This window comes from Miscanthus floridulus, chromosome 18, assembly GCF_019320115.1.
Source record: "Miscanthus floridulus cultivar M001 chromosome 18, ASM1932011v1, whole genome shotgun sequence".
NCBI lineage: Eukaryota > Viridiplantae > Streptophyta > Magnoliopsida > Poales > Poaceae > Miscanthus > Miscanthus floridulus.
Window position 1 is genome coordinate 17,705,660 of NC_089597.1, and position 27,291 is coordinate 17,732,950.

General features: G+C 47.4%; 1 protein-coding gene across 1 annotated transcript; it reads left to right on the plus strand.

Moving 5' to 3' along the window:
* Nucleotides 1-2,919: 2,919 nt before the first annotated feature.
* On the plus strand, nt 2,920-6,020 carry LOC136520216 (uncharacterized). Its single transcript, XM_066513664.1, has 3 exons — nt 2,920-2,985; nt 3,068-3,243; nt 5,440-6,020. Exon 3 carries the CDS (start codon nt 5,445-5,447, stop codon nt 5,946-5,948), a length of 504 nt encoding a protein of 167 aa, XP_066369761.1. The 5' UTR covers nt 2,920-2,985; nt 3,068-3,243; nt 5,440-5,444; the 3' UTR covers nt 5,949-6,020.
* The last annotated feature ends 21,271 nt before the right edge of the window (nt 6,021-27,291 follow it).

Here is a 27,291-nt window from a genome sequence, read left to right on the forward strand (position 1 = left end):
TATGCATCAAGTAGGCGTCGGGGCTGGTTAACGGGCGAAGAAACGCGGACCCGTTTGGACCGGTGGCGGTGGCTATACAGCAGCCGTATTAATCTGGACGTATATAAGCGAATTAAAAAGGCCTGTGTCCAGATATTTACCGGAAAAAACGGATCTGGCTATGCATACCCACAGATACTCCATTCCAAAAAGTATTATCATCCGGGATCCATGGCAATTTTTGTATAATAATATACTACTAAGTTTCCTTGAACACGTATGTGTGCATACTCTTCTTGCTAAATACGTATAATATGTATGTCTGCATACTCCTCTTACCCATGTATGTAGACATACTCCCACTGAACACGTATGCATTCATACAACGCACAGACCGTGTACACATACTCCCACAAACCGTGTATGTACACATACTCCTTGCATGCGAAACAGTTCCTTCAACACGTATGTGTGCATACTCTTCTTGCTAAATACGTATAATATGTATGTCTGCATACACCTCTTACCCATGTACGTAGACATACTCCCACTGAACACGTATGCATTCATACAACGCACAGATTACGTACGTGGTTTAGAGGAGGGAGTAACTACTCCTAGGGGTGTGTGTGTGTGTGTATATATATGAAGAAACATCATCGTATAAAAGAAGACGGCATTGGGCAATTCTGGTCTTCTTCTCCAAGCGTACTTGGACATACAAGAAAGAGCATAAATAAAATAATAAGCACAATTTAAATGTGTCCTCTTTTGGAAATGCATGGAAGCCTTGCAACTCTAAGGCGGGTCTTCCATCACACATACGAGACAAATTCTCAAAATTCACAGTGAAGGAACTAATTGTTAGCCCGTGAGATCCAAACATGTCCTCAACAACTTTTAGTCGGGATCAACAACACTCCAGAGGAGGAACTAATGCTAAGATGGTTCTGAATGCCTAAGTATTTCATAGGGAGGGATCCAAGTATGCAGTTTAGGTTATTGGCTTTTTGACCTAAAATTAGGAATCAAGAAAAGTTAATTTGGTTTAAAAGGGCCAAAAAAATATAAATACAAAATAATACCACCCGTCCCGTCGTCACGGCTTGGGTTCCGTCCCGTCCCGGCTGTAGCAAGACCAAGATGGCATTGACTTTGACTTGACTGACACCCGTTGCACGGCTCCTAGAAATGGTGATCATCACCACGAGGTCATGGTAGCCGTTGGAGTGTGGACAGCCTTGCTCCGTTTGGTGCTCAAGTAACCGCGCGCCGACTGCAGCAGAGAGCCATGAACTCACGAGTCATGATTGTGGGCTGCAAACAGTCACAGAGCTGGAAATCTCTGCTGTGTGGAAGATATGAAGCGACCTGCCTTAATGTCCCACCAATCTCAACTGGCACACGGATACGGAATACGAGCTCTACTTGCATTGCATGCATGTAGAGTAGTACACGTAGGAGTAGGTAGCATAGGCAGCTGAACTTGCATGCAGGCTAGGGTTGAGTTTTTTTCACCAATCTCACTACCGGTTAGCCTAATATAAGCCCTAATAAACGTTACTAATGCATTGCTGTTGTTATATATATATATATTTTTGAAACGAATCAGACAGCAGATCAAGCCCAGACTGGACAAAAATAAACAGACATGGCCAATTAATCTGACAGGTAGGTTCTGCTGAACATCGACCCAATCTGACATGGCCAAACAGCCGATGAGAAAAGCTTAGGGCAGATATAGGATTACTCAAGTGCATAAGCACAGCATAGGCAAGCCTAGTCCTGTCGTCCATCAGACGATCCCAGATTACGCACTGGTATGGTGTCTGCATCAGTGTGGGATGGTGTGGGACAGAGACCACGCGTGGCGATGCATGCAAGTCTGTCTGGCTGCTTATCACCCGACCCGGGCTTGCATTTGGCCTCAAACACAAACATGGTAACGCGTACAGCAGGCTCAATGCTGCATATGCATTGATGTGGCAAGAGATAGGAGAACACTGAACACAGATCCATTATTACAGGCAACGGAAATACCCTTGCTGCCGTTGGCCGGACGACGACCATATCTGGTCAGGTCTGGTGGTGCACCGCGGTCCAAATGAGATCATTTTGCCCTAACTCCTCCGCGGTGTTGCGCGGCCACCGAATTACTCCGTTTGCAGTACGCGAGAAGAAGTAGAGCTAGAAGTGAACAACCGGCGATGATGTCAACAATTGCAGTCCTCCAAAGGAGCAACGCGGAGTGCACTTACGGAAAAGAACTCGGTCCAGCTGGCATGGTAGCAGGTTGGGCCGCCATTATCGTCACCTCCGCCGGCCGGATCGGATGATGTCTCTACTGTATGCATACAAGGGATTGAATTGACCAAGAAGGTCACGGCCGCTTCAAAAAATAGATCAAAAAATAGAATTTATATATATATGAAGAAACATCATCGTATCAAGGAGACGGCATTGAGCAACTGGCACGGATACGGAATACGAGCAACGTAACCCGGCCTCATCACAGCCACAGGCAATAGCATCACGTCAGTACGTGCAGTTGCTACTTGCTAGTAAGTTACCGCTGTTAGTTAGCTAGTTATAATTATTGTTGCCTCTATCTATGCTGAGAACATGCTTCATGTTTATATATATGTGATGACAACGGGAATAACAAGCATACATCCATCTAAACTTGCTTCACATGCACATTTGTTACGACTAGTTCTTATATATCAAGACTAGCACTAATAACACGTACTGGAATCTAAATGGCTATATATGGTTAAGAAAGATAGCAGGCTCTGGTAATCAGTGGTAGTGGCCTTTTTTCCCTGCTGTGCCGCCCTCTCGCTCGTTCCTCTCCTCTTTTTCTCTCCTGCTGCAGCCTTGCTTCCGATCCCATCCCACTCCCCTATCCTTTCTTTCCCTTGCGCGCATTGCCTGTCCGGCCGGCTATATTAACCCCCTCACGCTGTACACAGCAGGAAAAGCTAGCGGCCAGAGGGGAACAAACAGGTAGAGTGCGTGTTCTCGCTTTTCCGTCTAGCTTATCTCTACATACTAAATTTCAGCCATATAACATTTCTTTCTGCATCAGTGTTCTCTGTGATAGATGATGTTCTGATCCAGATCCAAGAAACTAGCACAAGCAGAGGGCCGGGAACAAGGTAATACATCTTGTGATCCGGTATGTAGTTTCAGCTAGCTGATCAAGATCGATCGATCTCGTTTGAGGAAAGAACTCCCCTTTCCTGTGCCTCGACTTCTTGCAAGGTAATAAACTATGCCGGCTTCTGCTGACTACTTGGATGATGCTTCTTTGTTTACACTTGATTTCCGTTTTCCTGCTTTCTATATGTATGTATAGAATCTGGGATGTCTTTCCCAGCTGTGCAAAGTTTCAACTTTTTGCTTCTGAGATGAGATTTCTCCTCCTGCAACTGCAAGTAGCAGGCAGCTGCTCGATGACTAGATATTTGATCTTTTATACATGGGGGAGGGAAAGAAATAAATGGCAAGGCACTTATAATTTAGCTTCGTGATAATTCAGCTTAGAATTGTCTAATAAAGTTTGCTTGCTAGATTTATTTAATTTTGTTGATTTCTTTCTGCATATGATTCTTTATCTGCTTCTTCCGATCGATCCACACAAGTTCTTCTAGCTAGCTGAAGGAGCTATAGAACGAAGAAGATGGGGTTTTCTCTTCAAGAAAGAAAACAGAGGCTCCTTATTATGATCCATCTCATTGCTGGTTTGTTGTTGTTTCATGTTTTTAGCTTCTTTCCCCCATCTTCGCGCCCAACGGACTCGTGTAGATACGATCTTGTGTTCTTGGGCTGCTTTCCTTGGATCTCTCGGTTACGTTTACATGATCGTCTTTGCCCAGCATCTGTGTTCCTTTCCCAGGCCGAGACAAACTTTAACTGATCGAGTGTGCCACGCATCTCGATCTGCTGTCTAATCGTGACATCTCGCTTTTCCGTATATGTCTTCAGATTTTCTCCATTGCATCTGTTAGATCATGGAAATATTTGTCATCTTTTCTTGTATTCTCTTATGTCATTTCTGCTGCCTCGCGCCGTCCAGAGATTAATTCGTCAATCAACCCGTGTTCCTTTTACCTTTTGTTAGACAGCCCATGAAATTGCTTGCTCGATCGTTGTGCAATTGCCGTGGCTAGATCTTTCAACCTAGTTCCTCCCGGTCTTAAAGTCTTGCGCCGCTCTCTCATGAGAAAATTAAACTTCGGCTGCTTTCAGCTGAGATCTTCAACATGGGGAGGGGAAGGATTGAGAACAAGAGGGTCGAGAATGTATACAAGAGATTGAATTGACCAAGAAGGTCACGCGGCCGCTTCAAAAAATAGATCAAAATAGAATTTATATATATGAAGAAACATGATCATCGTATCAAGAAGACGGGCATTGGGCAATTATGGTATTCTTCTCCAAGCGTACTAGGACATGCAAGCAATAAACATAAAATAATAAGCACAATTTAATTCTGTCTTCTCCAAGCGTGCTTGGACATGCAGGATTTTGCTTTCAAAAGATTAGTCGATCGCTCCGTGTTGTCCTTGTACCACGGTTTATTATGATGCCGTTTTGAACTCATGTCCCGAATAGTTTTTTTTATCTTTGACCCTTAGTAGCTTTAACAAAATCTATGTAAGTTCACATCATGTAAATTTATATCGTGAAAGCACTTCTAATAGTAGTAAGTGAATCTAAAAACATAAATTTTAATTTACTGATCTATATTTTAAAATTAATGATCAAATATAAAAGTATTTAACCTAAGACAACTAATACAACACGTAAAAAACTGTTAGGAGCACGGGGCACTTGTGGGCTGTTTTTCGATTTGCTCTGGGCACTTGTGGGCTGGCACAACTTCGTCAACCGGTGATTCTCTGATTTGGTCCATTTGGACATTTGGTTATGTTCGGGGGAGGTGATGGAGCATTTCGGCATTTGGTGATGGTTGGGGGAGAAAATTAAGAGGACATTTTAATCTATGAAAAATTAGAAAAATGAGTTCTCCTAAACCTTCAAAGCGGCTTCGATGCTCTTAGTGTTTTGAGATTAATATATCCAGATATCCTCTTTACATTCTTTTACCAAGTATTTTATGATTGATGTCATTTACTAATTTGTTTGTCTTTTAAATTGATAGATTTTATACTATGATTGTCGATTGAAACATGTGTTGCTGTTGATTTCTCTCTTAGAAAAATAACATCTCGATTCTTGTTTGTTGCTGCATAACTATATGTTCATAATATGTATGTTGTTAAGTTTTAGCCATTGCTTGTTAGCTGCCAGTGGAGAGGATCGAGCACCACTCCACCATTTCTTGTTAGCTTGTATAGTTGTGTGATGTATATGCTGCGAGCTCGTCTAAATCGATCAATTGGCTTCAAATATATATGCATCTAATGCCCGTTTTTGATTCATTTTTTCTCACAGGAGCCATGGGGATGTTCTTTGAGACGACCACCCAGCTTGGCTTCCTGAACACAGCCGTCTTCGCGTTGTTAGTCTTCGGGCCAGGCCTCTCCCCGCTGCCGCAGACCATGCCGGGCCCGCCGTCCACCTGCGACGCACCGTTCACGTTCTTCGAGCGGGTGGGCCTCCTTCACTACTCGTTTCTCGGCATGGTTGTCGTCTCCTGCTTCCTCGGCAGCCACGCCCGCCGCATCGTGGCCGCGGAGGGCGGCGCGGGCGACCTCCTGGCCATGGACGCCGGCACCAAGCTCAGGGCCAGGAGCTGCATGCTGCTCGCGGTCGTCTTCTCCGCTGTGGCTGCCGGCTTGGCGGTCAGTGTGTACACGTACATACTCCAGATCAAGTACGTGGTGTTCTCATGCATGCCTGTTTGGGTTCGTTGTGTCGTGTTCGGCGTCGACGCCATCATCGCTATCGCGGCCACCTACACGTACGGTGAGATGGTGAGGGCAGTCCTGTTCGCCGATTAGATGAGTCCGGCCTCTCTTGGTTAGGACATTAGTGTGCTCTTTGCTGCTGCGTGTGTTCAGTTAGATGTGTGTTTGTTGTTCTGTTGTAACCGTGTGTGTGGTTAGATTGAGAGAGCATGAGTAGGAGAGGGCCATCCTCGCGTGTCAGACATCTATCTTGTGTTTCATGTGGTGTATGATGATGTTTATTGTAATTTGCAGCATAATGGATGGAGTACTATCTAGTATATCGTTTGTGGCGTGTATCGTCTAAATGCATCAATATGTGAAAAACAGTTTGTAAGAACGGTGTTTTTTAGGGCAGCTGGCATTGGAGCCGCCCCTACAGTGGCGTACTCAGGCTCCAGCACAGCAGCCGCCCCCTACAAATGGCACAGTAGGGGCGGCTGAATCATCAGCTGCCCCTACAAATGCCCGTTGTATATATAGCAGCCACCTTCTTCCACATCGGACCACTCTCTCCATCCCGAGAAAAAAAAGGTTCCAACCCTAACTCCCTCTCGCGCATCCACATCCGCCTCTCCTTCTCCCTCCTCTCTCGGCGGCGACTCCCTCTCTCTTGTCTCCACTCTCCTCCCTCCCTCTTCTCTTAGCGGCACAGGAGGGCCCAGGCGCGGTGGCCCGGCCCGACACGGTGGCGCGGTGGTCCGGCATTGGATCTTTAAACGCCGAGACACAGATGTCGGCTTATCCTGACTTGACGCCGAGGTATGGCCACTTAAACCGTTCTGGCCCTCTTCTTCCTCCCTCCTCCTTTCTTCCCCCCGTAGCCGCCTTCTCTCTCTCCCTCACTCTCCATGAACCCTAGACACATCGCCACCACCAAAGCTCCCCGTCGGAGCAAGCCCCCGGGCCACCATTGCTGCTCCCCGTCGCAGCCGTCCGCAGCCCCCTACTTCCTCCACTCCCTCTCCCTTTTCTCTCTCCGAGATTGTTCTGCTCCATGGTGGTCGGTGGCCGGAGTGGCCGGAGATGGGTCAGATTCATGCTCTCCAAGGCCGGATCCGGGGGCTACCTACCTAGATCTGTGCACGGGGAGTTGGTGCGTCGCGACCCAGTGGTGGTCGGCTCGGCGACCCCCGTCTTGGCTCCGGCGCTGACAGGGTCGGCGCTCGCGGATGCGGTCAGGCGCGGCGAGCGGAGCGTCGGGCTATCCTCTCCTCCCCGCCCCACCAAACATCAACGAGAACCTCCTGGCAACTGACGGCGGCGTGCGACCATGGGGCCTGCCGCCTGATCCAGTGAACCTGTCCTGGTCCCAGCCCGGACATGGGGGGGGGGCTCCGTAGCGTCTACGAGCACTCCTGGGAGCGACTGCACCCGGGGTGCCACGACCGTCGGCAGGACGAGGGATGGAACGGAGACGAAGGCCTCGACCGGTGCCCGCGTCGTGCACAGGTGCTGGCCGGCCAGGTGCACCTCCACATGCCCCTACAAATGCGCCGATTAACTCTGGGTCTGTCTTCATATATTGTAGGTGAAACTTGGAAATGTAATACAAAGAAGAGGTGTGAGCTTACATCTCTTGTGTTTTACTTTTTCTTTCAAGTATCATTGACTGTTACTTACTCGTCCCTTTGGCCAACCTTAAAATTCAGGGTCGCATTTATCAGGTACAGAATTTCTTCTTGTATTATGCATCCATTGGTAGTTACTGTTTTTGATGGAGTTACCTGTGTTCATTACAAGAACAAGCACTGTATGGTTTCCTGACTTGCTTGTCTTCGGTTCAGGTAATAAAAGCACAACATTCGCATCAAGGAAGAGGAGGAGCCACAATACAGGTCATTCGTTTTATTTGTTCCATAGTTTATTTCCTGTAGCAATTGGCGCCACATACTTCACTCTCATGATTTCAAGTAGTCAATATTTATTCTGTTTTATTTTGAACACTTTGACTATTGCAGGTCGAACTGAGGGATGTTGACACTGAAAACAAAATAACAGAAAGATTTCGTACTGATGAGGCCCTTAAGAGTATGATTTGTTTTTCTTTTTCTTACATAAAAGTATAAAACACGACTTTAACAGTTAAGATGTAGCCATACAAGCTTTTATGTTGTAGCCTAACTGCCTCCATGCATGTAACCATCCCCTACCTGAGTAGTCCTTTCTTCTGATTACAATTTATTGTTCTAGTGTCTTACATAGCAATCATGTGCAAAGCCAAATTTAGGTGGTCTCATAACCTATGGAACATGATTGAGCAAACTAAATTGAATTCATGACTATAATTATGATGTAGAACATGGTATATATTGATGAAGCAGTTTAAATATTTGATAACATGTTTGCTTCATTTTTTCCAGTTTTAAAATAGCATCCTTACCTACTCTTGTTTACAGTTTCCAGTGCCTTAATCTGAATTTCTAATTTCTCCAACTGTAAGTTTGATTCACCTGACGTCTTGTTTTTTTATGGTAGAAATTTATAGTTTGCAAGTTTATTTTTTACTACAAAATTGACCATGAATAAAGCTGTTTACAAGTATTTAACTATTTATATGATGCTATTTGTGTAGTGTTCCCAGGCTGAGAGCACTACAAATGTCAGTTAATAAATCTGTTTGAATAATTTCACCTCTCTAGCTAGTTTATAGAGACATGTATATATCTACTAATAGCTGAGATCTACTAATAGCTGATGCCCTGTTCGCTTGGCTTATAAACCATACTTTTTCAGCCAACGAACAGTATTTTTCTCTCACAACAAATCAGCCAACAGTACTTTCAGCTATGGCTTACTAGTCTGTCCCTTAATATCTGTCGGTTGGAAAGTGTGCTCTCCTCACAAACACACTTCCCAAGCGACGGACAAAAAGGGACGGAGGGGGTATCAGCCAAGCGAACAGGTCATCATTGTTTTTTCACGGCATTGATTAGCACTGGAAAGAGAGTATCTTTCTGAATGTGAGTACCTGTACTGGCCCCGTTCGGCTTGCTGAAACTTGGCTGAATTGGCTGAAAAATGTTGTTCTGGCTGAATTGTTGTGAGAGAAAAACATTGTTTTGGCCGAAAAAACCAGCCGAATAGTGCGAATTATAAGGTAAGCCGAACGGGACCACTGTCAAGCTGTGGGTCTCATGATGGCACTTGAAAAGGCTCCATCTACACTGATCTCCTGTACAGTACACGGAAATGAGGCATCCTCTCTGATTCTTTATCAATGGCATCTGTTCTTCAGCTTTACAAGTATACTCCTCCTACTTGCGAGCATGTGCCAATCTCATCTCCTGGTGTGGTGTACCTTAGCTTTTTCTCGTAGTCATGGGTTGTCTAGTGTTACAACTATCAGATTATAGGCCATGTGGTCCATTTAGAAAACCAAGTCCCTACCTTTTGCGCTATCAGTTTGTTGTCAAATCATTTTCCGTGGTCCACTTAGCGGTTTCATTAGGTACATTAGGCCTGTCGACCGTCGCGCATGCATGGGGGATGGGGCTAGGGGCTACTGTCAGGAATTGCTTTCCTCGCCTTTTTTGCTGTAGATGGCCACTTCTTTTCTTACATTTAGCTGATTTATTAGTGGCAGAAAATCTATCATTTTTTATTTCACCTTTACCTTGTTTATTCATCTCATACATGCTTGTTTTTTTCACTTTCGCAATCTTTCTTTCCTTAATTTGTTAGACTAATTCGAGGTGATGCTAATGTTGAATTCATTCTTTATTAAATATTTTTCAGGTTTGTTACAACTAAGCTGGCAACGGATATTGTTATCACTGTAGGGGATGTCAAGTTCTATCTTCACAAGGTACTACACCACCAGCCTAATCTTCCATTTGAACTGTTTACGGTCTCTGTCTTAGCACACCAAAACTAAGATTCAAACCTTCAGCCTGTAATTTCTTTTCTTGCAATCTGTTGGAAGAAATATTTTACACATAGGTGTTCTTGACACATGCTTCATTAGAATCATTGACGGTTGATCCATGTACCGATGTTTTGCTGTGATTGAACTTGTGACTAATCAGAGATGTCTTGATTTTCAAAATTCAAAACACACACAGTTGCCTTTTTTGTCCAGGAGCTCCCGCCTACAAACACTGGTGGCGTCAACAAGCGAGGAGAGCAACGACGAAGTGGACATCTCCGACATCCCCCGCGGGCCAGCGGCGTTCGAGATCTGCGCCAAGTTCTGCTACGACATGGTGGTCACCCTCAACGCCTACAACGTGGTGGGCGCCCGGTGCGCGGCGGAATACCTGGAGATGTTTGAGACGATGGACAAGGGGAACCTCGTCTACAAGATCGACGTGTTCCTGTCGGCGAGCATCTTTCGGACCTGGAAGGACTCCATCATCGTGCTGCAGTCCACGAAGTCACTTCACCAATGGACAGAGAGAGCATTTAATAATTAGACTACCACATAAAAATCATTGAGTATTGTCATTGTCTTTCACATAAATGTGTATTGTCATTAAGTTTCAGTACAATCGCAGAAGAAGATAAGTCATGATAGAATTATGCATAAAAAAATATATGTTCTAGTCGAATTTGAATTGTAAATTTTAATTTTTTTTATAGAAAAATGTATTGTAGGAACGGTTACAGACTAAACCGTCCCTACAAACAGGTATTATAGGGGCGACTGGTACTACGACCGCCCCTACAAATACATGATTTGTAGAGACGGTATGGTAGACGCGACTGGCCGAGCCACCTCTATAAACCATCGTCAGCCGCCCCTACAAATGTTTATTGTAGTAGTGCACAGTGTTATCCTAAACGCTAAACGGAAAACAGTCGGTCACCTACCGGTTAGCCCATTATTCGGACAAAATGGATGTTTAAACGGAAAAAACGGCCGTTTAAACGGTCAAAACAACCGATTAAACGAAAACGGTGTACCGTCATGTAGCGTTTAAATGATGTGTAAACGAGCTAAATGACTGTTTAGGCGAACAGTGGTAGTGCATGCATGTCCTCACATTATTACCTAGCGCGGCTACTATGTCTACGTGCGTGCTGTATATACACTGTATCATTACACGCTAGCTAGCTCCAAATAAAAAATGAAGCTAGGAGTACTCCCTCCGTACTAAAAAAAGTCGACGTTCTGGGCCTTTGGCCCGTTTTTACAAAGCTTGACGTTGTGCCATGGCAGGGTGAACTTTGGACTGGATTGCCCCTAGCCGACGCCGCCCGTTCGCTTCGATTGCCCATCCGGCCATCCGCCCATCTTCACTCCCCATTAATTGCTGTTCCTTCATCTTCCTCTCCACACTCAACTCGCTATTAGAGTTCGTTGCTGTTCCTTGCCGCCACGAATGGATCACTCGCGCCGCACGCTCGCCACACGCTCGCCGGTGTTCGCGGACTCGGATGAGACGTTCGCGGACGTCGAAGAGGTGCCGGACTCCGTCGAGCAGGTCACGGCCTCGTCGGTGTTCGCGGACTTGGATGAGACGTTCGCGGACGTCGAAGAGGTGCCGGACTCCGTCGAGCAGGTCGCGGCCTCCGTCGACATGGTTGCAGACTCAGTCGACATGGTGCCCGACTCCGTCGAGCCTGACTCCGTCGAGTCTCTATGCCCTCGCTGTGGCACGTTCCACGCTGGCGGTGTCTTCGGAGAAGCTTGCTACCAAGCTCGCCGGAACGCACGCAGGTGTGGCCGTTGTGGACTTCTACACGAAGATTACGATATGCCAGTAAAGTGGTTCCATCTAATGGACAAATTCGATTGCGAGTTCTATATTCCTGATGTGGCCAAACTTGAAATGGATGGTACTAGAATCAAGTTGACTGATGACGTTTTGAAGAAGGTGGAAGAGCATATTAAGAAGCAGCAAACAAAGAGCACTAAGGTACAGTACAGCATCTCTCAATTTGGCCATTGCAAACCTAAGATACACTCATCTAATAATTTGCATAAACTTGCATCTTCTAATTTGTTACAGGAAGACTAGCAAGTGATTCGGCTAGCAATGAAGCTTCACAAGGGATTTGCAATGGCAGCCTCTTTTCCCTCTCTAGTGCTTGTTTGTTCATGTGAGGAATCTTGATTTTGTTGCAACCTTTTACCTTCACTGCTTCCTTCAAAACAGTTTGTAGTGTGACAAAGATCCTATTTGCTTTCTTTGGACAGTACTCCAAAAATGCCTACAAAAAACAGATTGTAGTGAGTAGAGTACTTTAGTTGTTCAAGATCAATTTAATCAATCGAATGGATGATCATTTACCTCTTGCACTGCTGGAATTAGATCTTTAATTGTCTTAGCATCTTTCTTGTATTGAATGGCTTGAATAGCTCGAAAAAACCCCAAATCTAGAATGTTAAAATCTGGAGAATTGGGTGGTTGACATATAAGCCTAATGTCAAACCCATCTTGCTTTGCAACGGCACAAAAATGAGGATCATCAACTTTTAAATGAGATGGAGCATTATCTTGTTGAATGAATATTGGCTTGTTGACATCTTCTCTTGGCCACTTTGCTCTAATTGCGGGCAACACTCTATTTATCATGAAATCTCTTATCACATCCCTTGTGATTGATTGAATTGGTTTGATTACTTCCTCTCCACGAAGACGGTTGTGGCTTCCTCTAATAGCTTGTTCAAAATTGACTAGTGGAAAGCAACCTATTTTGCCATCAAACACACATACTCCATTTCTAAATCGTGGCCGAGCACATACATATAAGAACATGATCCTAGGGATGTAGTTCTTGTTCTTGCAAAGGCGGTGTGGTTCATCTTCCTCGGGTAGCAAGTAGTACCTCTCTGATTTTTGAGTGAGGTAGAACCACTTCTCATCAATAAACACAAAGTCAAACAAATCCTTGAACTTTGGATCATCAAGCAAACCTTGATCAATCATGTCAATGCACCACTTCAACCTAGTCTTCTTGTTATCATCAGTGAGGTAAGGTTTGATGCTACTAGAGTGGCGCCTAATGAAACCCCTTTTCAAATACCTTTGTATCTTAGATTTGCTAATACCAAGTTTACTAGACACATCTTCTATGGTCATCCTTTGCTTGAGAGGAATATCCCGCAACTTTTCCAAATCTAGAGGGATTGCTTTGCGGCCACTTCTACCTTTCTTTAGATTAGGAACCACGACCGGAATGTTTTGAGAAAGTTGGTTTTTACCTTGCCTCCATATGCGCTGAACTGATCTAATTTTTACTCCAAATTAGTTAGATACAATTGTTGTATCATGCTTGCCTAGTTTCCCATTTTTGCTTCTCATCAATAATGCTTGATACACTTGTTGTCTAACACGATCAGAATAGTCATTCTTCGGTTGGTGTAGTGGAACGGGAGCATCACCATCTTGTTCTAGCAAAACAAAAAAACAAGCTTTTTAATAGTACAAAGTAGTCACGGCATGATGTAGTTAAAGGAAAAAACCAATCATTTTAATAATGATAACAACAAGCTTATTTATAGTCCAAAGTAGTGACGACATGATGTAATTATAGGGAAAAAACAATCATTTGCATGGGGTGCTGTTCATATAAATGAGAGGACTGTAAATTAGGCACGGCATGACTAGTAAAAAAACAGCTCCAAATTAGGCACGGCATGACTAGTAAAAAAACAGCTCCAAATTAGGCACGGCATGACTAGTAAAACAAAAGTGAGAGGACTGTACCAGTGAGGTTTTGTACGTAATCAAAGTCAACAGCTCCAAATTCATCTAATGGTAAGTTCAAATCTATTCCTGTTGAAAAGGAAAGACCACACTTAGAAAGGAAAATAATTTGCATGGGGTGCTGTTCATATAAATGAGAAAGAACAAACTGAGAAAGACACATTACCGTGGTTCTCATCTTCCAAAACTGGCTCGTTGAGATCGATGGGAAGGTTGCCGTCGTCATCTTCTTCCAAACGAACGTTTAGATCAAAGGCAGGGAAAAAAGCACTCATTGCTCGGTTAAGTGGACAGAGAAGATGGCAAGAATGGATGGTTGAGAAAGAAGGAAAGAGAGGCGTTTAAGCAAGCAAGCAAATGGCGTGGAGAAGAGAGAAAGCAAGTTGCCGCATAAATAAGCCAGTGGCGTGGAGTACAAGCAGCTCAAACGTCGGTGCTATCCGAGCGCGCAGGCAACAAACGAAAATGAAACATGTGCCAAACGAAAATGAAACAATTGCCCCACGCGCATGCAAGACTGCTGTCCGCGCCAAGCGAAAATGCAGGCGCCGAGCAAAACTGTTGTCCGCGCGCGCCACGCAGGGCAAACAGTGCCATGCAGCGGACCATCGCCATGCAAAATGAAATGGGCAACAAAAAAGGTGGGGCAGCCGGGATTCGAACCTGGGGCGCAGCAATGCAGGCTCCGCGCACTAGGCAGTTGAGATGGTTAACTTTCTCGTACAGAGAGCAAGCGCAACCATATTTATTAGGGGCAAAGAAGGAAAACTAACCCCTAATTAATCACTCCTTGGTTACCACAATCCTGTCCTAAACGTCAGGTTTTTTGGGTATGGAGGGAGTACTATCTTTTAGAGATTTGTTTCTAGAAGTCCACCCTTGGCGGAAAGCTGAGCCTCGCCTGGATACAAATCTACCACCTTCTCGGCTATCCTCACCCTGCTCTCGTGCCTCTGCCGCGCCTAATAGAGAGTCAATGCTGCTTTCAGCCAGTAACTTTGCCTTGTGCTCTCATGCCTCCACCGTGCCTGCAGACAACCAATGTTGCTTTCAGCCAGTAACTAGGGGTGTTGATGGTCACCAACACCTAGGTAGACCATCAACATTTCACCCAAAAGCAAGGTAAATCATCATCACATGTGCTAAAATTGCTTTATATTTCACCTAGTTCCACTTGTACTTAGCAAAGTATTTGAATGCAGAAAATTTTCACAAAAATACACAAAATATGTGTATAGAAGGCAAAGTGGACGTAGCAGGGCGCTTTGGGCTCACCAGGTGGGGTCACCCGATGCCCCACCTGGCCTGTCATGTCACTGATCCGTGTGATGAGCCAGGTGGCACCCTAGGAGGCATCCCACGCCGTTTGTTGAGACCGCTGTTGAGACTTGCGGTCTCAGACAGTGTGGAGGAGGTAGAGGCCTCCGCCCGCCAAGCGCTGCCCTCAGGTGGAGGCTCAGGAAACAGGCACGACAAGTGGGCGTGTAGGAAAATGGCACGTAAAACTAGGGTTTCATTAATTCATTTTCCAACCTCTGGTACTGTTACAAGTGTACCCTATTTATAGGGCTCAACTACCACTTTTATAGAGTTTACAATAGTACCCTTCAACTGCTACAGTACATTCTCGGAATATTCCACTACTCGCCTTTCCTCTCAGGGGTAATCTTGTCATGCTGCCCTCAGGTACTGGGCCTGCGCGATCAGCCGGCCCATCAGGCCTCAGGATTCGGCGATGGGCCTTTGGACCTCCGCCGTCGGTCTCCGCCCCATCAGGCCTCGGGATTCGGTGACAAGCCTTTAGACCTCCACCGTCGGTCTCTGCCCCATCGGGCCTCAGGATTCGGTGAAGGGCCTTTAGGCCTCCGCCATCAGTCTCCGCCCCTAGGACGCCGAGGCCATAGACCCCCGATGCCCAGTATTGTCATCCTCCTGCTTAGGTCTCTGCCCCTATGAGCAGAGGCCGAACCAGCGCGCCTGCGCCGTCCACGAGCGCCTTCCTCTGGTTACCTGCACACACACATAGGTAATATTGGCACTTGATTAGCCTTGCAGTGGGGCGGCCTCTGCCCCCTCCGCCCGGAGACGCCTATGAGCTAACCGAGCGAAGGCTGCGCTAGGGTCACCGGCAGCGTCCTGCAAGCGGTATGAGAAACCATCATCTTTCTGGGTCTAGAGGTGTGGTAGCTGGGCCTTTGCTTGGGTAGTTGGTCAAAGACGTCTTTGCGAACTACTGGCCGCATAGGTCTCTGCCACTCTCGGAGGCCGTGTTACAACAGTTCCCTCCTTTTGAGACCACAGTCCGCCCGAGCGTGTCGTGAGCTCAAAATGCCCTAAGCAAGGATGTCCGTGGGGGCGGAGACTACGCGTAGTCACGTCTCCGACCGATCCCCGCAATTTCCCCCCTGGCCCACTCTAGCGTGGCCGCTGGTCTTGTCATAGTAGCCGTTAGGCTGCAAAACTAGCTATTGTCCTACGCTGTGGCCGTTTACACCGTATTGCTTTTCGTTGTATACCTTGCAACTTCTCCGGAGATGACCGTTGGGTGGCAGGCAAATTGTCCAGAGATGACCGTTGTACGGCTGGAGCCGAACCGCCCGCCCGCGGCCTATATAAGGGCGGGGTCGGTGGCGGGGTCCCCCCCCCCCCCCCGCACTGCTCATTCGCTTTCCTTGCCTCTAAGAAATCGCTCTCTGCTCTCTTCGCTTTCGCCTGAGCTGCCTTCACGTGTTCCGTCTTTCCGCTTGCGTCTTCCGCCTAGGCTGCCACCGCGGTGGCTTTCTTTTCTGCCTCCGCCCATACTTGCCGGCCCTCCTTCGGACCCTATCACCACCTTCTCGGCGTTAGGGCCACCGGCTGGAGTGCACGCTTTGAGGAGTGCATGCTTGCCTCCACCTCCACGTTGGAATTTGAAAAGCTAGTGGAGGAGGATTTGGGGAGTGTCTCCGCGTCCGTCGGAGACCTGATCTACAGATTCTAGAGACATGGCGATAAAGTCATGGGATTTCGGCCCCTCCTCCATTACTGAAGAGGCGGTCATGGAGATGTTGAAGGAGTCGTATTTTCCTTCTTCGAGGGTAAAAATCCCTCCACCCGGCCAGACCGTTCCGGAGCCGGAGGAGGGATATGCGGTGGTGTTTCGGGACTTTTTCACCTACGGCCTATGCCTTCCTTACGTCCCCTTCCTCTGCCGGGTGTTGGAGACGTTCAATGTCCAGGTTCACCATCTGACCCCTACAACCTTCCTTACGCTCAGCAAATTTTGCTGGGCGTGTGTTTCTTATGGTGCCGAGCCAGATGTGAACACCTTCTGCACGTACTACGAGCTGTAGAAGCAGCCGAAGAAGAAGAAGGAGGTGTGGGAGGGCAAGGAGGTGGAGGTGACCTACCAGTATGGTAGTTGCACCTTTATGTCGAAGAGGAACCAAGGCGTAGACCGCCTGGAGATTTCTTTTTGCCAGAAGGGCAAGTGGGACTGCGGCTGGCTTGAGCAGTGGTTCTACGTGAAGACCTACAGGGTCCGCGGCACTACCAAGGATGGTGCGGAGGTCGTGGAATATCCATTGACTTCAAGAATGGAGGAGATGGCGCCGCATACGCGCGTGGATCCGCCGGAGGAGATGTCTCCGGTGAGGAAGGCTTGCGACCGGGCTTTTGCAGCTATGTGCCGCTACTCCGAGGGCCGTGACCTGGTGGAGGAGATTATGGCCTCCAACTACTGGCCCCTAGGCAGAGACAACCCAGCCTTTCGGCTAGAAAAGGTGAAGATTCCCATTTTTGGGCCGGAGGCCGGGATTCCTTTCCCCCGCTTTGGCCGGTCTTTAGGGGAGGGGTGACGGAGGACAGCTTCGTTGCCGACGTTGAGGAGGCCACCGTCGGGTTGGTTGGCAAAATTTCCAAGCGTGAGTACATGTCTCGGAGAGCCATGGCAGGCACCATGCCGTGGCTCAATCGAGTTTTTGAGGAGCTCGGGATTGTCTACCAGGAGTGCGAGGTTCCCGCCGAGGTCCTGGCTTCGATTGACAAGAAGAAGAAGAAGGCCTTCGTGAAGAATGTTACAGCGAAGGCCGAGTCCAAGAAGAGGAAGGGCGCCACTGTTGCTCAGGCGCCTACGAAAAAGAAGAAGAAGATCGGTGCTTTGGTGATCGCGGTGGCCGCGTCTTCGACTAGTAGTACTAGCGTTGCCTCCACCGGTAGTGAAGACATTCAGAGCTCCTCCGTCCTATCAGTGGACGTGCGGGTCACGAGCGGCAGGGATCACGGCTCTCCTGGAGCTCCGGTGCGCCCTGTGCGCGGCGCTGTGAGCGGTGCGGAGCGTCCGAGGGCCAGCGCTGCTCCGGCGCACTCCTTGCATGGTGCTGCGAGTGTCGCCGAACAGCCAGAGGCTAGCACCGCCGATCCTATGCCTGACATTTTTGGCGGGCTATATTCAAGTTCTGAAGAGGGCGTAGAGGTCGCCTTGCAGCACACTCCTTCATCTCCCACCGTTGTTGCGCCTTCCCCCACGCCAGCGGCCGATGTCGGGCAGTTGGAGGCCGTGCTTGCTGAGCAGGCCCCGGCGGCTCAGTCTTCTTCGAGCCCTCCGCCCACCAGACCGTTGGCTAAGGAGAGCTGGCCCTTGGGGCCTTTGCCGCATGATATGGTGGAGACTTCTGCCTAGGGAGCTTGGTAGGTGGCCCAGCCTAGGCTTTTTATGAGTAAGTTTGTTTTGCGCACATTTTTGTGTTTACTGTCGTCACTCGGTTTATTTGTTTATGTATTCTACCAAGTGCTAATACCATGTACTTGTTGCTTTGTAGGTGATGCCATGGCTGGACTCCTCACCCCGGAGGAGCGAGCGGCTGCTGCCAGCGTCAGGTTTGGTCCGGGGCATCCGGGGCCGATTGCGCCGGGTTTGAGTGAGTATAGAGTGTTTTTATCTTACTCGTCTTTTGGCCTGTTGTTATTGTCTATTTCTGATCGGCCCTCTGACCTGAGTTGTTGTTGTTGTTGTTTTTTTTTGCTACGCAGGCTCCTCCGACACTTCTATCTCAGGTTGGGAAGAGTGCTATCTTGGGGTTCTTGGAGACGTCAGAGGTGGTCTCTGGCAGTTGGTGTATGTATTGTGAGATTTGCTTTTCTCACCTTATGGTCTTGTGTTTGTTTGTTCTTCTTTGAACAGATCGCTTCAAACAGCGTCTGAGGGACATGGATTTCTTCCAACTTCTCCGTGTTCATCTAGAACACCAGAGCTTGGTGCATCTTCAGCGGTTTGCCTTTTTTGGTGTATGTTTGCCTTTAGACTTGTTTTTGTTTCTATTGTTGATCGCCTTGGTCTTCTTCTTTCTAATCGCAGGGGTATCACACGGCTGTTGTTATGGAAGAGCACTACACTCGCAAGGTCTCTAACCGAGATACTACGATTGAAGCGCTCAAGGCGGAGAACGAGCGCCTGGAAGGTGAAAAAGGGGGTTTGGCCAACTCCCTTGCAGCTCTCCACCTTTCTCTGGCAGAGAAGGAACAAGAAAAGGAGGCTTTGAGGGCCGATCCCGCCAAGGCCTGGGATGTAGAAGCTTTGTCCTCCGAGCAGGCCCGCAGGGCGAATGAGTTGGCCGAGGGTCTCTGACAAGAGCTGGCCTCTGAGAAGGAATCCGCAGCTACGGTGGGGGAGCAGCTGTCTTTGATGACAAGGCCTTTGGACTCGGTCAAGGGGGTCCTTGCTTCAACCGTTGGCCATTACCGGGCCATCGTCGCCGAGTTCGGAGTCGAAACCTCCGCTCCTCTGGAGGAAGACAGCGTCTACGCCCTCGCCTCCTGGCTAAAGCGTCACCTTACGAAGCTCCCCAGTCTGATCAATGGCTACATGGACTACGGGGCGCTGGCGGGAGTAGCGAATTACGCCAAGCTTTTGGTGCGCGGCGAGTGTACGCATACCGAAAGTATTCCGGAGGGAGCGCTGCTGGGTCCGGAGGAGCTCGGTGAGACTTCTCTTGGTTTGCGAAAAACCTTGAGAAATTTCATTGGGTACTTTTGGGCTCCATTTGGGAGACCTGCTGCCCGGAAACTGGCGGAGGAAAAGAGGGTGAAGGTATTTCTAGTCTTTGTAGCAGCTATTTTTGTCTCCTTGCTTTTTGCGAAGCTGCAAAGGCTTTCATTGCCTGTGCCCCTGATCTTTTAGCCTATGCTACAGGATGCGCAGAAGAGTCCTGCGGGTAGGCCTCCGTCAGTTCCGCGCTCGGCGACCGCGGGCGGTGCCTCTACCACCGCTGGCGCTCCGGTGGGCGCTACGATCGGCGGTGGTGATGGTCGGAGGTCGCAGGCGCCATCCCCGCCCACAGTTGATGCGGGCTCTGTTCCAGGGACTTCTGCTGTGGCCGAGGCACCGGAGGTCTAGGCTCTTTGTAGGACTTAGCTGTTTTGACTTGTATATTGTAGTCCCGTTGGGCTCTTGTAAATAAAGTTTCTTTTGTTCTGAATGATTTTGTGGAAAATTTTAACCTTGCGCGGGTTCCGAATGGGGAGCGCCTGCGCAAGATGTCGTGCCTTTAACTCTCTACAATGACGGTATTTATGTGAGTGGAGAGCTTTGGGAGTATTGGCGTTCGGCCTTTCCCCGCAGCGTTGCGCGCGACGTGTTTGAGTCAGTTAAGTTTGACATAGACGACGAGCACGCTGGGTTTACTCGCGCGCTTGCTTGGCACGGACCTCCGCCACAATAGTTTGGATTTTATTGTAAGTTTGTGTCCTATAAGAATGCTACTTGACGTTTTATGGAATACAAAACAGGTTCACTTTCTTGATTGTTTGTGCGGGGGCTTATGTCTGTTTTGCTAGTTTACATATCTCATCTAGTCCCGAGCTTGCACACCGTGGGCCTTTGCTTGGGCGAACATGCGTGATATAGAGGTGGTGGCCAGGACCTCCGCCCCATGTCCTCTCCTTCTCTGTGCTTGCTTGATGGCCAGGGTAGAAGTGTTGGTAGTTTTTTGGCCCGCTGAGGCATACTTGAAGTCCGTCTGGCGAGGCTTGCTGAATCGGTGTGTGATCCGATAGGAGGTTTGGCGCGGCTTGTGCAGACGACGGAGACTTTTGGTATTTCTTTAGCTGGGTGTTTTAGCTGTCTAGTGGTATGGGCCTCCGACGCTGCACACTCGTGGGACATGTTTCATTTGTGGAGATGGCAGGTTAGGTCTCCGGCGTCAAGGGGATGTTATGAGATTTTGTGTGATATCCCCCTTTTTCCGTAGTCATGCGCTGTTCATCACCATGCCATAGTTCCTATCTCTTTTCCCATTGTCTCCGACCGTCTACAGGTGCCTCCGATTTTACGAGTTTTCGTACAATATCTACGGCCGACTTAGATATCTAAGGAGACCCCTGCCTCCATGGATGTTGCTATGGCTTGTGCTTGTGCTCTGCATTCTTCCCCCCTTGCGCCTTATGCTAACTGAGGTTTTAAGGGCGTGGGGGGAACCTGTTTTTATAGCGGGATGGTGGCTTTTGGTTGTTAAATTTTTGGTACATTGTTTGTTGGAACGTATCTTGGCTTTAATGGCCTATATCTTGCTTGAATTATTCGTGCCTTTTGAGATCTTTTGAAGTAAATAGGCATAGTGCCTAAGTGACAGGGTTTTGTCAGACCTTTTCCTCATTTTGCTATTTTCGATGGCGGAGACCTTCTTCCTGGTTCTAGCGCCATAATGGTGTTGCCCCTGATGCTTGGGGTGGTTTTTTGTTAAGGTCGAAGGCCTGTTTGGCCAAGGTTGTTTTTGCCTTGATGCCTGAATTTGTTTAGGTCTTTGTTAAGGTCAGAGGCCTATTTGGCCAAGGTTGTTTTTACCTTGATGCCTGAATCTGGTCTGGTCTTCGTCAAGGGTCGGAGGCCTCTTTGGCCAAGGTGGTTTCTGCCTTGATGCCTGAATTTGGACAGGTCTTTGTCAAGGTCGAAGGCCTATTTGGCCAAGGTGGTTTCTGCCTTGATGCCTGACTCTGGACAGGTCTTTATCAAGGTCGAAGGCCTGTTTGGCCATAGAGATCATTTCAAATTGCCAATGCCTGTGGCCGGCGCTTTGAAAGGACCTGTGCTTATTTTTGTTCACCAAATATTGTGGTGCCAGAGCTGGCCGCTTTCAGTTTTGGACTTTTTCAAGCGTTCTTTTGGGGAATTACCTCTTTATACTTCTAGAGGATTTTTACATTGAGCCTGCCTCATTAAAAACCTCACCTCCGCTTGGAGTTCCCCTATGAGGAAAAGAGTACAGGCTCTTTTACATTTTTTTGGGTTGAAGAAAAAAGAGCTGAAAGGTAAATGAACGGAGGGGCCTCCGCTTATTATTTGCGGAGGTTGCCCTTTGGTACATTGCCTAGATGTAGTATTTGCGGAGGCTATCAATATTCCAGGTGTGGGTTGTCGTGACACCTTCACTGTCGGTCAAGTGGAAAGAGCCTGGGTGGCCTGCTGCCGTTGCTGTGTATGGGCCTTCCCATTTCGGTTGTAGTTTGCCAACAAGTTGTGCGTTGGGTTTTCTTCTGAGTACGAGGTCTCTGTGTTTTATCTCTTTCCTTACCACTTGAGAGTCTCTCCACTTCTTGGTTTGGGACTAATATTTTGCAATGTTTTCGACTGCTTCTAGTCTTATGGCTTCTATTGTTTCTTTTGCATATTCTTCATCTTGCAACATTAGCTGTCTCGTTGTGCGGAGGCTTTCGTGCTTGATTTCTTCTGGCATCATGGCCTCTTCTCCATAAAGCAGTTTGAATGGTGTGAATCTTGTTGTTCTTGAGATAGATGTATTGTGTGACCAAATCACTCTGGTAATTCATCTACCCATTTTCCTTTGCGTAGGCCCAGCAATGTTTTTGATATTGCTGAAAACACTATTATGTTTGCTCTTTCCATAGCACCATTGGACTCTGGGAGGTATACTGACGCGAAGGCTAGTTTTGTCCCAATGCTTTTGCAGAATTCTTTGAAGTTCTCTGAATCGAATTGTTTTCCATTGTCTACTGTCAGAATCCTCGGTACACCGAATCTGCAAATGATGTTTTGCCAGAAGAATTTTCTGACAGTTTCTAAGGTTATCTTCGCTAGTGGCTTTGCTTCTATCCATCTTGTAAAATATTCTACTACCACTACTGTGAATCTGTTTCCTCCTTGGGATGGTGGTAATGGGCCGACCAGGTCCATATCCCATCTTTGTAGCGGTCATGTCGGGGGTATAAGCTAGGTCTCCGACGATGGTTTTGACTACCTGAGAGAGAATGTTTGGCATGCTTTGCATGTTCTAACTGTCTGCTCTGTGTCTTGTATGTGTGTTGGCCAATAAAAGCCTTGCCTTATTGCCTTTGCTGATAATGCTCTAGAGCCAATGTGTGACCCGCAAATTCTTGAGTGTATTTCTTGAAGCAACTCTATGCCTTCGCTCTGTGATATGCATTTGAGGAGAGGCTGGACTACTCCTTTCTTGTATAGTACACCATCTATGATTGTGTAATTTCTTGCCCTGGCCTGAATTCTTGCTGCTTTTGCTTCATCTTCTTCGGTGGTTTTGCCTTCTAAGAATTCTGTTATCACCTTTCTCCAATCTTCATTTTGCAGGTGTAGTATGGGCTTAGGTGCCTTAGATGTCTCCGCAGTTGCTAGAGACTTCAGGATCTGGTAAAAAGTGTTTGGTGGCAGTGGCAGGTTGTTTGCCGTAGCTTTAGCTAGTTCATCTGCCTCTGCATTTTCTGATCTTGGGATGTGCTTCAGGGTGAAGCCCTCGAATCTCCGCTCCAAATTTCTGACAACGGATAGGTATTTGATGAGTTCTGGCTCTCTTGCTGTGTATTCTTTCTCTACTTGGCTAGTAACCACTTGAGAGTCTGTTTTGACTGTCAATGTTTTTGCCCCTAGGGCCTTTGCTTTACTGAGCGCTAGGATCAGGCCTTCATATTCTGCTATGTTGTTTATTGATTTGAACTCTAGCCTTGCTACGTATTTTAGTCTGACGCCAGAGGGTGCCGTCAGGATAGTAGAGGCTCCTGCTCTGGCTTGGCCCCAGGCTCCATCCATGAATGCTATCCAGCCTTGAGTGGTTGGTTGTACCTTGGGCTCTGTCAGAGGTGTCCAATCTGCTACAAAATCGGCTAGTGCTTGTGATTTGATTGCTGTTCTAGGGACATACGAGATACCAAACTGTGATAGCTCTGTAGCCCATTTGCCTATTCTGCCGGAGGCTTCTTTGTTTCTGAGCAAGTCTTACAGTGGCAGCGATGTTGGAACTAAGATTTCGTGGGCTTGGAAATAATGCTTTAGTTTTCTTGATGCCATCAGCACTGCATAGGCAACTTTTTCTACCTCAGTGTAGTTTAGCTTGGCTTCGGACAGTGCTTCTGAGATAAAATAAACTAAGACTACGCAGACTGCATGGTCGGAGGCCGCCACATATAGCAATAGGTGGCTGTCTAATTCTAGGACGGAAACCACCAGTGAGTTTGCCAGATACTCTTTCAAGTTATGAAATGCCTCCGACTGCTTGGACCCCCACTCAAAGTTGTCTCTGTCCCTCAGGGCTTGGAAGAAGGGGAGGCTGCGTTCTGCTGATTTTGAGATGAATCTGTTGAGCGCTGCTATTCTTCCTATCAGCTTTTGCACTTCTTTCTTGTTTTTGGGTTCTGCCATTGTCATTATTGCTCTAGTTTTGTCTGGGTTCGCTTTGATGCCTTCGCTGCTTATGATGTATCCGAGCATCTTCCCTTTTGTGACTCCAAATATACATTTTTCTGGGTTGAGGCAGAGGCCAGCTGTCCTGAGGTTGGCGAAGGTCTCTTGTAAGTCAGAGACATGATCATCCTTATTCTTGCTCATGACCACTATGTCGTCAACGTAGGCTATGATGTTTCTATCTAGTTGTGAGCCCAAAACTTCCTTTGTCATTCTGGCAAAGGTTGCTCTGGCATTTTTGAGGCCCTCCGGCATTCTGGTGTAGCAATATGTCTCGAATGGAGTGGTGAAACTTGTCTTGTCTTCGTCTTCTTTTTTCATCTAGATTTGGTGATACCCAGAGAAACAATCGAGGAGAGAAAACCTTTGGCATCTGGCTGCCTTGTCGATGGAGGCATCTATTATTGGCAATGGCAAAGGGTCTTTTTTGCAAGCTTTGTTCAGATCTATGAAATCTATGCACATTCTCATTTTGCCATTCTTCTTTGGTACCAGTACTACGTTTGCAAGCCATTCTGAATACTTGACTTCCCTGATGACTTTTGCATCTAGCAATCTTTGCACCTCCACCTTTGCTGCCAGGATTCTGTCCTCCGACATTTTTCTCTGTTTCTGCTTTCTTGGCCTCATGTTTTCATTGATATCTAGTTCATGTTGTATGATGTCCCTGCTGACTCCCTATAGGTCGGAGGCTGACCAGGCGAAGATGTCTTTGTTTTTTACTAGAGTTTCCATGAGCTCTTCCTCCTCTGCTTTGCTCAATTCTGAGCTGATTGTTACTTTTCTGTCTGGTAACTCCTTTTCTAGAGGGGTCACCTTTGTCTCTTCTTGACCTACCATATCTGTTTTTCCTCTAGGCATATCCGGAGGCTCTTGTTCTTTGTCTACCGACTCGACTGCGTTGATGTTTCTTTGGGCTCTATAGATTGCTTTTTCTATGTTTCTTGCTTCTTTTTGGCTGCCTCGGACTATGATAATACCATGGAGTGCTGGTATTTTCATGCACAGGTAGGCCATATGTAGGGCTGTGTTGAATTTGGTTGTGAATCCTCTACCCAAGATGGCATTGTATGGGTAATACAGATCGATGACATCGAAGGTTATGTACTCAGTTCTAGCATTTGCTTGGGTTCCAAATGACACTAGGAGTGATATCTTTCCTAGTGCTTGTATCTGCTTGCCTCCGAATCCTATCAAAGGTGATTTGGAGGGCTGTAGTTGATTCCTGCTGAGCTTCATTTGGACAAAGGTATTTGCAAAGATGATGTCTGCTGAATTGCCAGTGTCAATCAACACTCTGCTTATCTCACATGCTGCTATGTTGGTCTTGATTACCATTATGTCTGTGTGAGGGTAGCTTTCTAGCTGGAGATCTTCTTCTATGAAGGTGATTAGGACTCTAGACCAATCTATGTATTTTGTTGGGCCTTGGACTACTACGTTGTTTACCAGGCGGAGGTGATCCTTTTTCTGCTTTTTCATTTGAAACTCCATTGATGATCCTTCGGTGATTGGTAGTATTATGCCTATTGTTGGTAGCGGTCCATGGGGGTTGACTTGGTTTTCTGGGTTTGGCTCATTTTTTGGTGTTGGGGGTTGGTTGTGAGGTGGCTGCGGAGGCAATTGCTGCATATGTTGTTGTTGCGGTGGAGGCTCGAACCTGCTTTCATTTTATGACGATGGGTTTGTTTCGAGGTAGGTTATGTGAGGAGGTTTTGGGTTTATGTAGGTCAAGCTTACCTCCGACCTGTAGTTACCTGCCGGAGGCTGCTGCGAAGGCACTGGCCGCCATGCTGGTAGGAAGTTTGGGTAATAGGCAGAGGCCAGTGTGGAGGGATGTATTTGGTTTGCATTTAGTGCTAGGTACATTGGGCAGTACTGCTGGTGGCCAGTTGTGTAGGTGGTGTTGACCTCTCTTGCGCTCTGCTATGTCAGAGGTTGGGCAGTCTACTTGTTCTTCATCCTTTCCTATGTCTCTTTTGTCTCCGGACAATCTTTGGTGCTGTGCCCTATGCTTTCGCCGTGAAAAACACAATATGGCCTGCGTTGTTTCTGCTTGTGGTTTTTGTTCCAGTTTTTGCCTTGGTAACCTTGCCGACCTTGATTCCTGGTCTAGGTCTCTGGCCCTGCTGGTGCTGCTAGTTGCCCTTATTCAGGGTAAGGTTGACCCTCGATGCTGAGCACTTGCCCCTGGCCTGGTTTCTAACTTGATGCATTCTGGTTCGTATAGCTCTTCTGGGAGTTTTTGCTGATGTTTTGCTATTTGTTTTGACCTCCTCCTCCAGCCTTTTCTAGAGGTCATTGTCTGATCTACAGTATTTCTCGAACTCGTCATACAACTGCTATATGGAAGTTGGTTTCTTTCTTGCTAGGTCTGCTGTGAATGGCCCAATTCGGAGGCCTTTGATCGTTGCTTCGATGGCGATCTCGTCTAGGACATCTAGTGCCTTCGCCTTTAGTTGCATTAATTTCTAGAAGTAGTCGTGTAGTGTCTCTCCCTGTATTTTCTTGCACTGGAACAGATCTATGGATGTCAGCGACTGTGCTATTAGCCCCTTGAAATTTGCCAATATCTTGTCCCGGAGGTTTTCCCAAGAATAGACCGTGCTTGGTTTGAGCATGGAGTACCAAGCCAACGCGTCACCTTCGGCAGCAATAACAAATGACTTTACCAGGATGGCATCGTCTCCATCGGGGGAGGCTACTGCTGCCTCGTAACTCATAATGAATTGATGGGGGTCTGTCTTTCCGTTGAACTTTGGCAGTGTGATTGGCTTGTACGCCATTGGCCATGGCGATTGTTGTATGCCTTCAAAGAGTGGGGACTTGGGATCGATAGGCCTCCGCATCACCTGAGATGGCATCGTGGTCGGGCTAATCACTAGCGGAGGCCCTTGTGGTATGGTTGCAGTTGGTGTTGCTGCGGAGGCTGGGATTGCGGAGGTTGACGCTGGTACTGCATGCTGCATACTTAGCATCTCAGCATGTAGGACTGCCAACTGCTGCCTTATTTCTGCTGCTTGTGCTGATGCTTGAATAGCTTGCTGATTAGCTGTGA

What these genes read in the sequence shown, in the direction of transcription:
- LOC136520216 (XM_066513664.1), top strand. Translation starts at nt 5,445, where the DNA reads ATGGGGATGTTCTTTGAGACGACCACCCAGCTTGGCTTCCTGAACACA.